The 14628-nt window shown below is 40.4% G+C and overlaps 1 protein-coding gene across 19 annotated transcripts in view; it reads right to left on the bottom strand.

Annotated features, from left to right (window-relative positions):
• ralgapa1 (Ral GTPase activating protein catalytic subunit alpha 1) overlaps positions 1 to 14628 on the bottom strand; it is a 192050-nt gene that overhangs the window by 81883 nt on the left and 95539 nt on the right. For all 19 annotated transcript variants that reach the window (XR_010002099.1, XR_010002101.1, XR_010002102.1 and 16 more), the window contains 6 exons: positions 11959 to 12175; positions 10209 to 10382; positions 8741 to 8893; positions 3595 to 3788; positions 3393 to 3491; positions 3086 to 3241 (listed from right to left, as the gene is read on the bottom strand). Coding sequence is in view for 15 of the 19 variants with exons in the window: in XM_062968273.1 (XP_062824343.1) it covers positions 3086 to 3241; positions 3393 to 3491; positions 3595 to 3788; positions 8741 to 8893; positions 10209 to 10382; positions 11959 to 12175 (993 nt within the window). In the remaining 4 variants the exon portion in view is untranslated. The remainder of the gene's footprint in view (positions 1 to 3085; positions 3242 to 3392; positions 3492 to 3594; positions 3789 to 8740; positions 8894 to 10208; positions 10383 to 11958; positions 12176 to 14628) is intronic.

A 14628-nucleotide genomic window follows, 5' to 3' on the forward strand; every position in this document is an offset into this window, starting at 1 on the left:
CCAAGTTCCCTGTTGAAGATTTTTTTTGGTTCAAAATATCTGATCACTGAATGTATTTATTTATTTAATTATCTTTATTTATACCCTGCCTTTCTCCCCATGGGGATCCAAAGTGGCTAATGAAGATTCAACAAGATAGCTGCAGGAAAAAGAGGACAGGGTCTCTAGGCCTTTAATATTGTGTGGAAGAGGAAATTTCAGAAGAGCTGCGCCTTTTCCCAGAGTATCTGCTAGTAGGCGCTCATGCAGGCCCTGTAGTTGGGAAATCCTTGTCAGCCAGTATGCGCCAAAGTAAAGTTTGAAACCTACAGAGTCAATTTTTTTTCCCTCTCTATCAGCTGGTGTAGAAGACTGCTTTCCTGAGGACTGAGAGGTTTTAATGACAACTGAGATCAGGTCTGGGTGGTGCTTGGGCCATTCTTGGACTTGGTTGTCAGTTCGGTACCAAGCCTCAATGCGTTTTGAGGTTAGTGGTATAGAGGACGGGTTTGTTCAGGAGGTTTGGATGACTTTGAGCAGATATGGAAGGAAAGGTGTGGCATGAGTGGCAGGTGGAGCTTCGACCTGGATTCTTTTAAAGACCGCATCAGTGACGGCTTTGGAAGTCTGCTTTATTTCTAGACCAAGAGTCTCTGCAATACGGATCATCTGGTCAGAAAAGGCTCTGATGTAGTCTGTTGGGGATGGAGGGTTGCGCAGTAGGTCTCAGGGTTCAGTGACAGATATAGGCCTAGTGACAGGACGGATTTAGAGTGGATGGACTCTGCAATGTCCTGATCGAGTTCGTCTTTTTCCAATTGGTGAGGCTGACAGTGGTGTTGCTGGCAAAGATGGTCTTCTGGAGGGTGCGACCAGAGCCTGGGGCCCTGGGGAGCTTGTTTTGATGAAGAGCCTTGTGCTGTCCTGGTGAGATGTGAAATTTGTCTGCCTTTCTGTGGAGTTTCGCCTAGGCGGTTCTAGGTTGAGGCTTGTTGGTCGTGAAGTCTTTGACACCCGGGAATATTTTGAGCCTTTTGATGAGGCTGAGGTCCTTGAGGGAGCCATCGATGGTGTTGCTGTCAAGGGGGCCATGGTGGATGAGGGGGCTAAGGCCTGTTGGTGTAATAGGGCCTTTAGCCTTGCTGCCCTGTTCTTTCTGACCTAGGCTGTTAAAGCCTGGCAATGGTGGCAAGAGCCAACCACATGGCTCTCTCCGAGGCAGAGCAGGTATTTTGTGTGGCTGCCGGAGTCCGATATCTTTGATGCAAACTGGGTGCAACGCTCGAAGCAAGTCATTAACATCTCTACAAAATTCCAAAGAGAGTTGCATGGCAGAAAAAAGGAACTGGGTAGCGCGGAACTAGGGTGCCTTTTGTGCTCTGCGAGGAGTGGGCGAGGTTACCACCAAAATTTGAAAGATCACAGCTTGGAAAGTTTCTGTGGAGCCCGCGGAGGCACAGTAACTCTATATGTGTGCATTCACAGACAGCATGAAGAAAAAATGATTTTTTTCTCTTTTTTTCACATCTTAGTAAACTTTTTTTTATATTAGATGACGATGGAAGAAGCCAATAAAATAAAAGGTCCCTACTCTATATGTTTCTGTAACCCTCCTTATTTCTTTTGTCTTATAAATAAAAATTACATTAGAAAACAAACAAAAAAACCACTGATTCTAAGGTGCACCTGTTTTTGAAGTCCCTTAAATGGGAAAAAGTGCACATTAGATTCAATGAAATATGGTAAATTATTGTCAATAGTCCCATGTTTACCTTAATATGAGGTTGTAATTTTAGGCTCCTTCATTCTGGTCTCTAACAGTGATAATTTACATTCTCGGTCTGTGCTGTTTGTAATCATCAACAAAATTATAGTTCATAATACAATACTGACTCATCTTAAAAAGTGGTCTTTTGAAGTTCAAAGCAAATCTTCTTTGGGTTTGGACCCAAACTAGGTATATTTCTTCATTATAGAATTTGCTGTTATAGTGACATTATTTGAGATAGCACTGCTGTACCTGCTAGAGAATATTTCCTTCTCTAATTATTATTCCCTATCAAAGAGTAGGATGTGGTAGGAATGTAGGATTCCTGTGCATGGGATAATCTTTAGCATGAATACATTTTATTTTATAACATTTTCAGAGGTATGAATCAATAAAACATATCCATAGGACACAGTGCAAACTATTTAGTTACCAAAAGGAAGTCAAATGTAGCACAAATAAAACTACATCAAAGAAGTACACTTGCTTCTGAAATGTAAATCTCTTTATCTAAGAGAAGATGAAATCTGAATAGGATTACTGGAACCAAAGCCTCATTGTTTGCCAATGACCTGTAGATTTCTGGGAAGTTATCTTATTCAGCAGTATGACGGATTCTTGGCAATTAGACCAAAAAGGCATTGCTTTACCAGAACTGTTATAAATTGGTAATTAGATTGTTTTTCAAGAGTAGAAACTGTATTCATGAGGCAAAACGTGTCACGTATAATGTGGAATTATAACTTATAAATAGAAAATTCTGGGCTATTTTTCACAGATAAGGCAGTAAACCTGAATATGGATTGTACTAATTTAGACAGTAGATGCAGTTCACACAACTGAATGAAATATATATATATATATATATATATATATATATATATATATATATATATATATATATATAAAATAAAGAAATGAAACCTCAGATAAAGAAATAGTTTAAAATAACTGATACCTAGTTTTAAGATATAGGAAATTTCAATTTTTTCTCATATGGAGTCTCCTCATACAATTCAAAATAGCACATATCAAATAGGGATTTACCAGTTTATCTTCTGCTTGCATTAGCTAAGCCTCAACAAAGGACCATTCTAAAACAGTTTCCAAAATGAGTTCTGAAAAGTCATAATTCTCTAGTAAAGACATGTATAAATAAAAAGTTCCCCAAGGGTAGAAAGACTGAAAACCACTACTTTAAAACTCATTATAATAACTGAATTCAAAATAGGCTTATTTTTGTTATCACTGAAATACATGCTTACACTATAAATTATTCTACACTACAAGTTACAATAAAGATAATTTAATTAGGAAGAGGGCAGGAAAATGCCTTACCTGATCAACATGGAGTAGCCCACAGTGCATTATATTATAGAAATGCGTTAAAAAGTCCCTGTTCGGGGAAACATCTTGTCTTCGCTTCATTGTATTACAAATGAGTTTATAAGCATGCAACTTGCCTTGCTTATACTTATCACTCAGCATGGTTGCCTAATATTTGAAAGTGAAAGGAGAATATTAGCATTGTTCTAAATTTACACCTTTCAGTCAATGTGTATGTGTGTGTGTGTGTGTGTGTGTGTGTGTGTGTGTATATATATATATATAAATAAATAAAAAACCAAGAATATCCTGAATTTACCTTGAAAAGCCATGGAGTTAGAATCCTCAGTGGAGGAATTAAAACTGGCGGAGAAGGTGATGTCATGTTATCAATTGAAATGCCAAGATTATCTCTAATCTGAAATACACAAAGGAAGTCCAAATGAAGACAGTTGAAATTCTTTCTCAAAAGTAAAGACTTTTCAGACTGAATTAATGAAAACATTCAGTTCCCCAAATACCTTAGCAAGATTTTGCCAGAGTTCACAAAGGTAATCAAAAACTTGTGCATGAATTTCAGGGTCCATAATGGAATTGACATCTCCTAAAATTCCTAGCATCCTTCTCCACATTACAGTAGCCACATCTGCATGCCATCCTGTCAAGGTTCCTCCTGCCATCACACTACAACATTCAGATGGAAAATCACTAGTTTCTGTAACAGGAGAAAAACATACCATTAGCCACTTACTATTCCTCTGGGCATAGGAGCAGAGAAAGAAGTAGAAGTTACAAGATTTGCATAATGCTGAGCATGATTCATAGGGACAAAAGTGAATACAAACTGTTCTGAGATTTGTCCTCTCAGCAAATATAACTATTTTCTATTTAGCAAGTTTTCATATAGAATATCGAAAAGCTCCTTTAATTTGAAGAGTCTACAGGTAATTTTAAAATTGCATGGGACAATATATAAATAGGAAACTCAGGGAAAATGTACGCACTTTTGTATCCCTCTGGATCATCAGCATGGCATGCATTTTAGAATACTCGACAAAGGAATAGCATTTATCTTTATAAAAAACGAAATACCCCACAGGCTATATTTGTAACCAAGGCTTATGGATTAGGACCAAGGTCATGTTCCTATCCCATATCCTTCATGCCATCAGATACACTGACATGTCACAGTGCGATATCTTACACCTAACATATATTATACATTGCATATATGTCTTTGATACCACACTACATAATGAAGGTTGTCAACAAGTACAATGAGGAACCTTTCCTATATTAATTTCCAGTTCTTTGAGAGGTATAGGCAGTCCCTTTTCCTATTCTGGGATTCAACAGAGTCTAGCCAGGCCAGAGAGAGCTATGATTGGAGAAATTTGGAATATAAATTAAATTAATACATAAAGATATATTTGGGGTAGGGGGCCCACAGTTTCCTTAGACTTGTGTGCTGACCTTTATTTGGCAATTATCATGTTGTTAAAAAAATCTCTATCTCTGAAGTCCATTACAGAATCTACTACTACCTGAGCTGTACAAATATCTGTCCCTGGACTGCCATACCAGTCTGGGGGCAGCCATACTAGCAATCTAGAGCCTAAGGAAACATTTGCCGTTCCAACCGGTAATTGGAAAACACTTTTCTGTCACATGCACATACATTCTGAGGATTATACAAATTTGACAAGATTGCTTTTCCTTCCTGGGAGAAGGAATAAAAAGGACAGGTTGCTTACCTGTAACCATGTTTCTTCAAGTGTGCTCTGTGAATTCACACTAATGGAGAAGGCTGCGCCTGTGCAGGATCCAAAGGAAACTCTTCCAAGCTAAAAGTCTGAATTTTGGCGGTAACCCCGCCCCTCTCCCCGCAGGGCATATAAGGCAGCCCTGGGCATTTGCTTCCCGGTTCCTTCGCCGCAAAGGCGACGAGAAAGGGAGAGGTTTGCTAGTGGGGATGGAAGGGCGGGTTTGTGTGAACTCACAGAGTACACTCAAAGAAACATGGTTACAGGTAAGCAACCTGCCCTTTTTCTTCGTGTACTCTGTGAATGCACACTAATGGAGACTAGCAAGCTGAGATCCAGGACGGTGGAACAGAGCAAACCCAACGACGAGCTGAATGTCCAAACCCAATATTTATTAGGTGCATGGAAATAAGAAACAATGCAGAGAGGAGGTCAAAACACCGACCTAGTGCATATAACGTAAGACATATCAGTTTCAAAAAGGACCCCTTGATACTGTGGCCAGCAGAAATGGGCAAAGGGTAAGTGCAAAGAAAAATAACAACATATCCACAAGGAGAAACAAGGTGTAACCCGTCCCAGAAATCGGGACAAATATCTAAACAGTACCCTGAAGAGCAACCAACATTGTGAGGGGCGATAAAGGCGCAAGGTAGGCAGTGTTGCATCACAGTAGAAACACCCAAACATAGAAATCGTGGCATAAAAATAATTCAAACCAATAAGAACACTTGGTGTGGTTATTTCTTTCCCAGAAAGGAAGGTAAATGCCTCATAAGGGGAAAAGCACCTTAAGACAGGCAGGAAGACAAGACCTATCTGGCAAAGGCAGAGTCCTTGTGGGCCTTAGAGTGGGAAACAAACATTAGAGGGGTTGACCAGATCGCTGCCTTGCATATGGAGTCAAGAGGGATGCCCCTGAGGAAGGCAGTAGAGGTGGAGAGGTCCCTCGTCAATCTCGGACGGACTGGAGGAGGAGGAGGGCGCTTCGCCAGCTAGTAAGCAAGTTCAATGGCTTGCACAATCCAATGGGACAGTCTCTGGGAGGAAACTGGGTTGTCCAATTTGTCCGGGGTGTAAGCAACAAAGTCTCGGCATCTTATGTGTTGCCCTGTCTCTATAAAAAAGGAGAGCCCTCCTAACGTCGAGCAGGTGGAGTCTCCATTCCAGCGGAGATGAAGGGTTAGGAAAGAAGGCTGGAAGGCTTGACAACCATTGAGTTTGGATCTAGATGGTGTTTGAGTCACTCCAAGGCGTCGTCGGTACGGTACCAGGCCTCGATCCCCTTCGGGGTGGGCAGTATTGAGGACAGGGTTTTCCAAGAGGCTTGGATAACGTCCAGTAAATATGGCAAGAAAGGCAGGACGGTAACTGGAGGAGCCTGAGCTTGAACCCTTTTAAACACAGGGTCAGTCACGGCCTTGGAAGTCTGCTTAATTTCCATCCCGAGGGCGTCCGCCATGCTGATCATCTGATAAGAGAAGGCCTGAACGTTGTCTGTCAGAGAGGGCGGGTCGACCTTGTAATCATCATGGGGCGGCGAGAGATCGAGTCCCAAAGACACAACCGAGGCCGAGAGTATGGATTCCGGGCGGTTCATGTCGAGCTCATCGTCCTCGGCACCTTGAGGGGACCGAGGAGGAGAGGAAAGCACAGTCTCTGGAGGAGGCATAGCCTCAAAAGCAGTAGTGTTAGATGGCCAAGGGTCCTTGGAGGCCGAGGCCTCCGCTGCTCGGGCTAAGCGGGTTGTTTGTCTTCACTGCTCTGGAGTTGGATGTGGAGGAAAAAGCTGCTGGCTAGATTCCTCCTGGGCCCTCTTAAAAGCGATCTTCATCACCGAGGTCGATAGCGGCAAAGCCACAGGGGACTGAATCGACATTACCGATGCCAAGGAACTCAAGGTCGAGGAAGGACCCACTCTACCTGACCGAGTTGACACCGTGGCTGTAGTCACCATGCAGGCCGGCTTCGAAGGCTTTGTAGTCTTAGAAGGCTTGGAGATTTTGGAGAAAACAGAAGGCGGTTTTTCAGGTGCTGTCGACATTGCTCTCGAGGTCGAAGCAGCAGGTTCTGGCGTGAGCGATTTCTTGTAGAGTGCCGCTCTAAGTCAGGCCGCCCTATTTTTCCTTGCTTGAGCAGTGAGGGCTAGGCAGAAGCGGCAGGTACTGACAACGTGGGCCTCGCCAAGGCAAAGGAGACACGGCGTGGCCGTCAGAGTTGGGAATTTTAGCGGCACACTGGGTGCAGTGTTTGAAACGCGTGGTAGACATCAGAAAATGAAGAGTCCGAAGTGAGCTTTGCGGCAGAAAAAAGGAACCAGGGAGCAGACGCCCAGGGCTGCCTTATATGCCCTGCAGGAAGAGGGGTGGGATTACCGCCAAAATTCAAACTTTTAGCTTGGAAGAGTTTCTGTTGGATCCTGTGCAGGTGCAGCCTTCTCCATTAGTGTGAATTCACAGAGTACACGAAGAAAAAGCTTAAAGGTGTGTTAGTTAACCTTAACTCACAGCAGGTACAATATAAAGGAGGCAAGGCCAACTCACATCTAGACTTGGGGAAAAACAAGTATGTTAGAATGGCCATGGTGTGTCAACAAAGATACTGTGGTCCAATTCATATATTTAGTAACCCAGATAAAACTCATATCCATGGAGCAACACAAATGTATTAACCCATGTTTCATCTGGATCGTCTTACCCTGCTCTTTGGTTCTTAAATTTAATATAATGGTGAAAAGGTAAATGCATACATAGAATTCTTCATATTCTTATTCAGATGTTCCTCAGAAGGTTTGTGCATTCAGAACAGGAAGATTCTGAACAAATTATCTTAAAACCAGTTTTCTCTCCATATCTTTGCTCAGAATGTTTTCTCCAGGGACAGGGATGATCCAGCAAATATACGTAGCACTGTTTTCCACTCTATATTCTCATTTTGGCCATTTGAAGGGAACTCATTCCAAAGCTTGGAAAGTTATTTTAGATTGCAGACCCAAGAATATCCCAATTGCATTGCTCCCAAAATGAGGTATTTGTTCTTGCCATGAAGGGTTACTCTGGAAGTGCAGAGGTGCTATCCACAATCATGTGTATGATCAGCCTTAAAGCAACCAAGGGACAAGAATATGATATAATCTTGGATCCAAGCTGAAGTGCTGCTCTGCACAATTCTAGAGCAGTGGTTCTCAACCTGTGAGTCCCCAGATGTTTTAGCCTTCAACTCCCAGAAATCATAAGAGCTGGTAAACTGTTTGGAATTTCTGGGAGTTGTAGGCCAAAACACCTGGGGACCCACAGGTTGAGAATCACTGTTCTAGAGAATACCTTAATTCTTCCAAGCTGTGGCTCATGCACAACCTCAATAAATGTAGTCTTACCTCTTTGATAATGAAACTTTCTAGATGTTCACGTAAGAGAGTATACATATATTTACCAACAATATAGAGTTTGGTATATTTACCAAAAATACACAAAAAGCAGATGCAGTAAGCCATATATGATCCCATTCTTTAAATCCCATTTTTCTAAACTGTGTTGTGTTTACCTAGCTTTTTGAAGAAGTGAACAGGCTATGTGCCTGTCTGAGTTATTTATTTACATTTGCATTTACGATTGCATTTACGTTTCACAACAAAATTTAGAGTAGGCCTGTACAACCTGTGGCTCTCCAGGTGTTTTGGACTTCAGCTCCCAGAATTCCTGACCATTGGACAGAGGCTAAGGCCCCTGGGAGTTGAAGTACCAAACACCTGGGGAGCCATAGGTTATGCAGGCCTGACTTAGAGCAACAGCCAGCAACTATTAAAAACTAGCATAAAGGATTCAAAACAAGGTTGCAAATATTATATTCTGCACCAAAAAAATGAAAGAAAAGGCATTTCAAAGTTTGCTAAATAAGACATTGCCTAGATCATCTGGTGTCTGTAAAACAGAGTGGTGGAGCTTCTCATCCAGCTGTAGGTCTTTCTGTTCATTGTGATCTGCACTCAAAGTAGCAGGTGATGGAGTTTGGGACCGTGATCCAATGGCAGACTGGACTGGCGAAGCACTTTCAGAACCTGCAATGATACTTTAACTATCAGAATAAAAAGTTCATTTACTCAGAGATCTTTTTGATATGCAAGTAGGAATAATGCTGATATAATGTCAGCCATGTTAAAAGAAAAACGTTGATAAAAGTATTTTACACACCTCTATAAAAAGATTTAAAATTTCTGGTTCCTACTTTTTTCTGAAAAAAAAAACCCTATTTAAAAATGGGAGAAAATGTGACACAACCACCCTTTAAAGATTAATAAACAAGGAAATCATGTTACAATATTAAAAATATACAGCATTTTAAACCATTTTGTTTGGCGTAAAATTACCAAGGTAATATAGTTCTGCCAGAGAGTAGTTTGTAAATTGATTTCTTTTTTTAAAAAACAATTATTTTTGTTACAAATGGAGCTACAATGGTGTGAACTACAGAATATTTTAGCTTTGCCACTTTATTTGGAGTAATAAAGACATAACAGTAAAAACAGAAGACACCAGCATCATTAAAACTGAGAAAATTATTTTGATTCCATAGTGTCAAACCAACAGAAAGCACTCATTCCAGTCAAAAGAACTAAGAAAAGGATGCCAAGATCACATGCTTTATGCTGAATCTGAATAAGTCTTTCTCTTATATATTTTATAGAAATTATTTTGGGGGAGTAAATATATCTCAGATGAAACCTCATCTTAAAGCATTTTATTCATCATTCTAGAAAGAAAATGTCTGTCTGTTTCATTATTCTTTTCGATTTTCCAATTTGTGTCCAATTTTTTGGGAGAAGGATTGAAAATTTTTTTAAGAAAAAAGACTTGGTATCTCCCAACATTTCTCGGGTTTTTTTTAGGCCTTTATATTTTTACCTCCTTGTAATAAATTTTGTATGCATGTGTGTGCGCAATAATGCACACACACAATTGTGTGTAGAGCACAATTCTGACTGCAGAACTCCAGTCCTGATTCAGACTACATTCTGAATGTTGTTTTGGTGTGGGATGGTGAGGAAAAGGAGTATGTGAGTTTTGCTTCTTGTTGGGAAGAAACTTCAAAAATGTACCATAAGATCTGGACTTCCCTGGCTCAGTATGAGTTGAATAGAAATGGCAACAGCAGTCCTACCTTGCAGGGTTTTGGTGATCCTAGTTAACTTAAGCTATGGCAGGCCAGTGTGGAGCTGTGTATGACATTAGTCTATTTGTCTTTAAAATACCAGAATATTTTTATTGTACTGTAACAAACTGGTATGGCTAAGATTTTGGAAATTTGCTGAATTATATATAAAACTAAGAGAGATGTCGATTCTTCTGCAGTGAGTGTTCTCTGTCCAATTTCACCTGTAACAGTTGCTGCTTCAGCAGACAGTGGTTGTTGATTGAGACTGCTGGTCTCAGAATCAATATGGAGTGTAGTTAGACTAGCTACTTCTTGCTCTTCAGCACTTTGTTGATTTCCCAAACCACCATCGGATTCTGTAGAAGTTGTGCCACCTTCAGGACACAAGCTGAAATCTGCAGAAGTTAAACACACACACACATAAACAATCAATAAGGCCTATTGCTCTGATTAAAATCATTGATCAAATGTGTTTCAGAATCCCAAGACTCCCAAAGAAACAACATGTTTGCTACCTTTCATTTTGTATTTAATGCAAGTGAGTTGCAAGCACTAACAAGTGCAAATTCCAGCGACACTGTATCAAAAAACTGGAAGGGCTGAAATGAAACTGGAAACTGAAACAAAGTGTTATAGTGGCTTGTGTTTACATTAGACAAGTAAGATGGGAGACTGGAATGCTTTCCCACAGTCAAAGATCAGTCTGAAGTATTGGGTTCTCTGAACTAAACGCAAGAATTCTTGCAGATGTTTCAATAGACAATAGAAAACCATGTTTCAATAGACAAGAGAGCACACATCAAGAAACCTGATGACATACACAAGTATCTCTGCGACAGGACATAGATGCATACCTTCCCTGCAGTCTTGATTGCACTGTAGAGTTCTGTGCATCAAATGTACATCTACAAAACCAAGCCCCATGAAGAACAACTTAAGGAACTGAATATGCGGGGGGGGGGGGGGGAGGCTGAGAGGAGACATGACAGCTGTGTTTAAATATTTGAAAGGATGACACATTGAGGAGGAGGAGGCAAACTTGTTTTCTGCTGCTCTGGATACTAGGACACAATGGAGTAATGGATTCAAATTGGAGGAATAGAGAGATTCCATTGAAAAAATAGGAAAGACTTCCTAATGGTAAGAGCTTCTCAGCAGTGGAATATGATGCCTATGATGCCAAGGCAGCATATTCCACTGCTTCTCTGGAAGTTTTTTAAGCACAGGCTGGACAGCCATTTGTTGGGGGTGCTTTAATTGTGTGTTACTGCATGGCAGAATGGGATTGGGCCTGATGGCCTCTGGGGTCATTTAGAATAATAGATTCATAGAGTTTTTTCTCTATGATTCTAAATGAACTTATATATTCTGCTAAATATACTTAGAGCCAAACATTTTTACAAGCCCCTACACAGATCTCTGTTCAATATACAAATCTCAAAAAGATGCTTCATGATCTATGCATTCTGTGCTCCAGATTAGTTAATATAATAACAATAACTGTAAAATAATAATTGTTACCTGCCTCATCTCATAGATTGAGGCAGGGTACAACAGTTAAAACACCCAGATAAAACACATATACTAATGAAACCTGTTCACATTAAAGGTTGCATCTAGTGGTGTGTCTTCACTAATGGAAGGCAGGAGAGGGCTCCTGTGACCAAAACAAGGAGGCTGAAGATTAGAACTAATAATCCCTGCATTTTGTTGCATCTTGCATCCCCAATCAAATTCTGGGGTTTGGGAGACTCTTTGTAATACTAGTGGGTGGGCTGTAAAGAGAGAGGAAAATCATGGCACTCCATATTCCAATGATTATCCTCTGCTGGATCAAACAGCCTTCCAATGTCAGGGAGACATCACAACTCTATATTTTCTCAAAGTTTTTGTGTAAAACTTTTTATTACAAGAATGAAGATGTAGCAAATATTTCAGGTCTAAGGAGGTCTTAACTGGGGTAATACTTGCTTTCAAATTTGTGGCCATCATACTGGAATGCGCTGAAGGAGTCCGAATGGCTGTCAGAACTGACCAGGTCACTGCTGCCGGCACTGGCAGGAGACGTCCACTCAGAAGGCACGCCTGGGTCATCTGCAGGGCGCATTTGACTCTGTTTGTTCAATATATCGGGAAGATCTTTTGGAACTTCTAGGCTTCCTGGACTACTCCCCCGTCTTGTCACATTCTGGTTGAAGAAATATTTCCAGTAATTAAATGTTTTTTCACATTCAGAAGAGACATTCATACTTACATTTCAAAGACACAGGCTGCAAAAAATTAAATGAGCTTACTATTATAGAATTAAGTGTTTTAAAATTTATGGAGTGTTTTAAAATGATTATGAGTTTGTTTATGTTTTAGTAAGGCTGTAACCTACCTTGAGCTGAGAGGAGAGACAGGCAAGAAATGAAACTATTATTATTATTTTATTGTATGACACAGCAAACAAGATAGATATGCTGGATTTCGTTTCACAAAATCACAAGTCGAACACTTCCCAAGTATCCAGGACTGTGTGATGTATTTTCAGATGATGCGCGCAGATCCCAGTAGGGTGGCCTTTTGCAGTTGGCAGATCGTAATTTTGTCAATGTCTATTGTTTCCAAATACCAGCTGAGATCTTTTGGCACAGCACCCAGTGTGCCCATCTCCATCGGGACCACCTGCATTGGTTTCTGCCAGAGTCTTTGCAGTTCAATCTTGAGGTCCTGATAGCAGCTGAGTTTTTCCTGTTGTTTTTAGTCAATGTGACTGTCACTTGGGATGGCAACATCCCAAAATGATCCAAACCTTTTTCTTTTCCACAACTGTGACATCTGTTGTGTTCCAGAACTTTGTCAGTCTGGATTCGGAAGTCCCACAGTATCTTTGCGTGCTCATTTTCCAATACTTTTGCAGGTTTGTGATCCCACCAGTTCTTTGCTGCTGGGAGGTGGTACTTGAGGCATAAGTTCCAATGAATCATTTGGGCTACATAGTTGTGCCTCTGTTTGTAGTCTATCTGCATGATTTTCTTACAGCAGCTGAGGATATGATCAATGGTTTCGTCGGTTTCCTTGCAGAGTCTGCATTTTGGATCATCAGCTGATTTTTCGATCTTGGCCTTAAGTGCATTTGTTCTGATGGCTTGTTCCTGGGCTGCAAGGATCAGGCCTTCTGTCTCCTTCTTCAGGGTCCCATTCGTGAGCCATAGCCAGGTCTTCTCCTTATCAGCTTTTCCTTCAATTTTGTCAAGGAACTTTCCATGCAATGTTTTGTTGTGCCAGCTGTCAGCTCTAGTTTGTAGTGTGGTTTTCTTGTACTCGTTTTTTGTCTGCTATGCTTTGAGGAGTTTCTGATTTTTTACTTCAATCAAAGCAGGTTCTTCACTTTGCTTGACATATTCTGCCAGGGCATGTTCTTCTTCTTTGACTGCTTGTTTTACTTGTAAGAGTCCTCTGCCACCAGATCTTCGAGGCAGATATAGCCGGTCAACATCACTGCGAGGGTGCAGTGAATGATGAATGGTCATGAGTTTTCTTGTTTTTCTGTCCAAGTTGTCCAGTTCTGCCTGTGTCCAATTTATAATGCCAGCAGTATATCTTATGACAGGTATGGCCCAGGTGTTTATGGCCTTGATGGTGTTGCCTCCATTGAGCTTGCTTTTGAGAATTTTTCTGACCCTTTGTATGTATTCTTTACTGACCAGAGTCTTCACATGTTCATGCTTGATGTTGATCAGCTGTAATATGCCCAGGTATTTATAGGCCTCTGCCTGGTGACATTTTATTGTTTGGCCATTAGGCATATTTATGCCCTCACTTTCAATGATTTTTCCCTTCTTCAATGCCACTGTCGAACATTTGTCCAAACCAAACTCCATGCTGATATCAGTACTAAAAATTCGGACAGTGTTGGTCAGAGACTGGATTTCAGTTTCCGTTTTCCCATACAGCTTCAGGTCATCCATGTACATCAGATGCGAAATTTTGTGAGATTTCTTAGATGTTTGATAGCCAAGATTTGTTTTTTGTAAGATTGTTGACAGAGGGATCATGGCAATAATGAAAAGCAGAGGGGACAATGAATCTCCCTGGAAAATTCCTCTTCTGATGTTGAAAAGTCCATAGCTTTCATTTCATTTATTGTATGTTGTATGTTGTATGTATGTCTATGTGTTAAATGTTTTGATACGGCCGATGGGCTAATCAATAAAACGTGGTAACTATTTATTATTATTATAAAGGTTAATTCCCCTAAATATTACTTCTACATATATTTTAATATTTAAATTACAATATTACTGCACTCAGTTTAATCTGCTGTTATTTTTAATATTGAATGAGGCTTCAAGAAGATAGTCATAGTTTTTGCCATTATCATGGGGTGACACAAAGCAGGAATGTATGCACTAGAATTGAACTACGATGTTTTTAAGTACATGTGAAGTTGAGACTTTTCCCAGAGTTGCACATGCTTTTATTAAAGTTTGTCAAAAGCTTTCATGGCCGGAATCACTGAGGTTGCCTGCCATAGGTGTGGGCAAAATGTCAGGAGAATGCTTCTGGAACACGGTCATACAGCCTGGAAAACCCACAGTAACCCATTAACTGAAGTTTCTTCTTAAAATATTTTAAAACATTTTAAAATTTATTATT

Source organism: Anolis carolinensis, chromosome 1 (assembly GCF_035594765.1).
Source record: "Anolis carolinensis isolate JA03-04 chromosome 1, rAnoCar3.1.pri, whole genome shotgun sequence".
In the NCBI taxonomy this organism is placed as follows: Eukaryota; Metazoa; Chordata; class Lepidosauria; order Squamata; family Dactyloidae; genus Anolis; species Anolis carolinensis.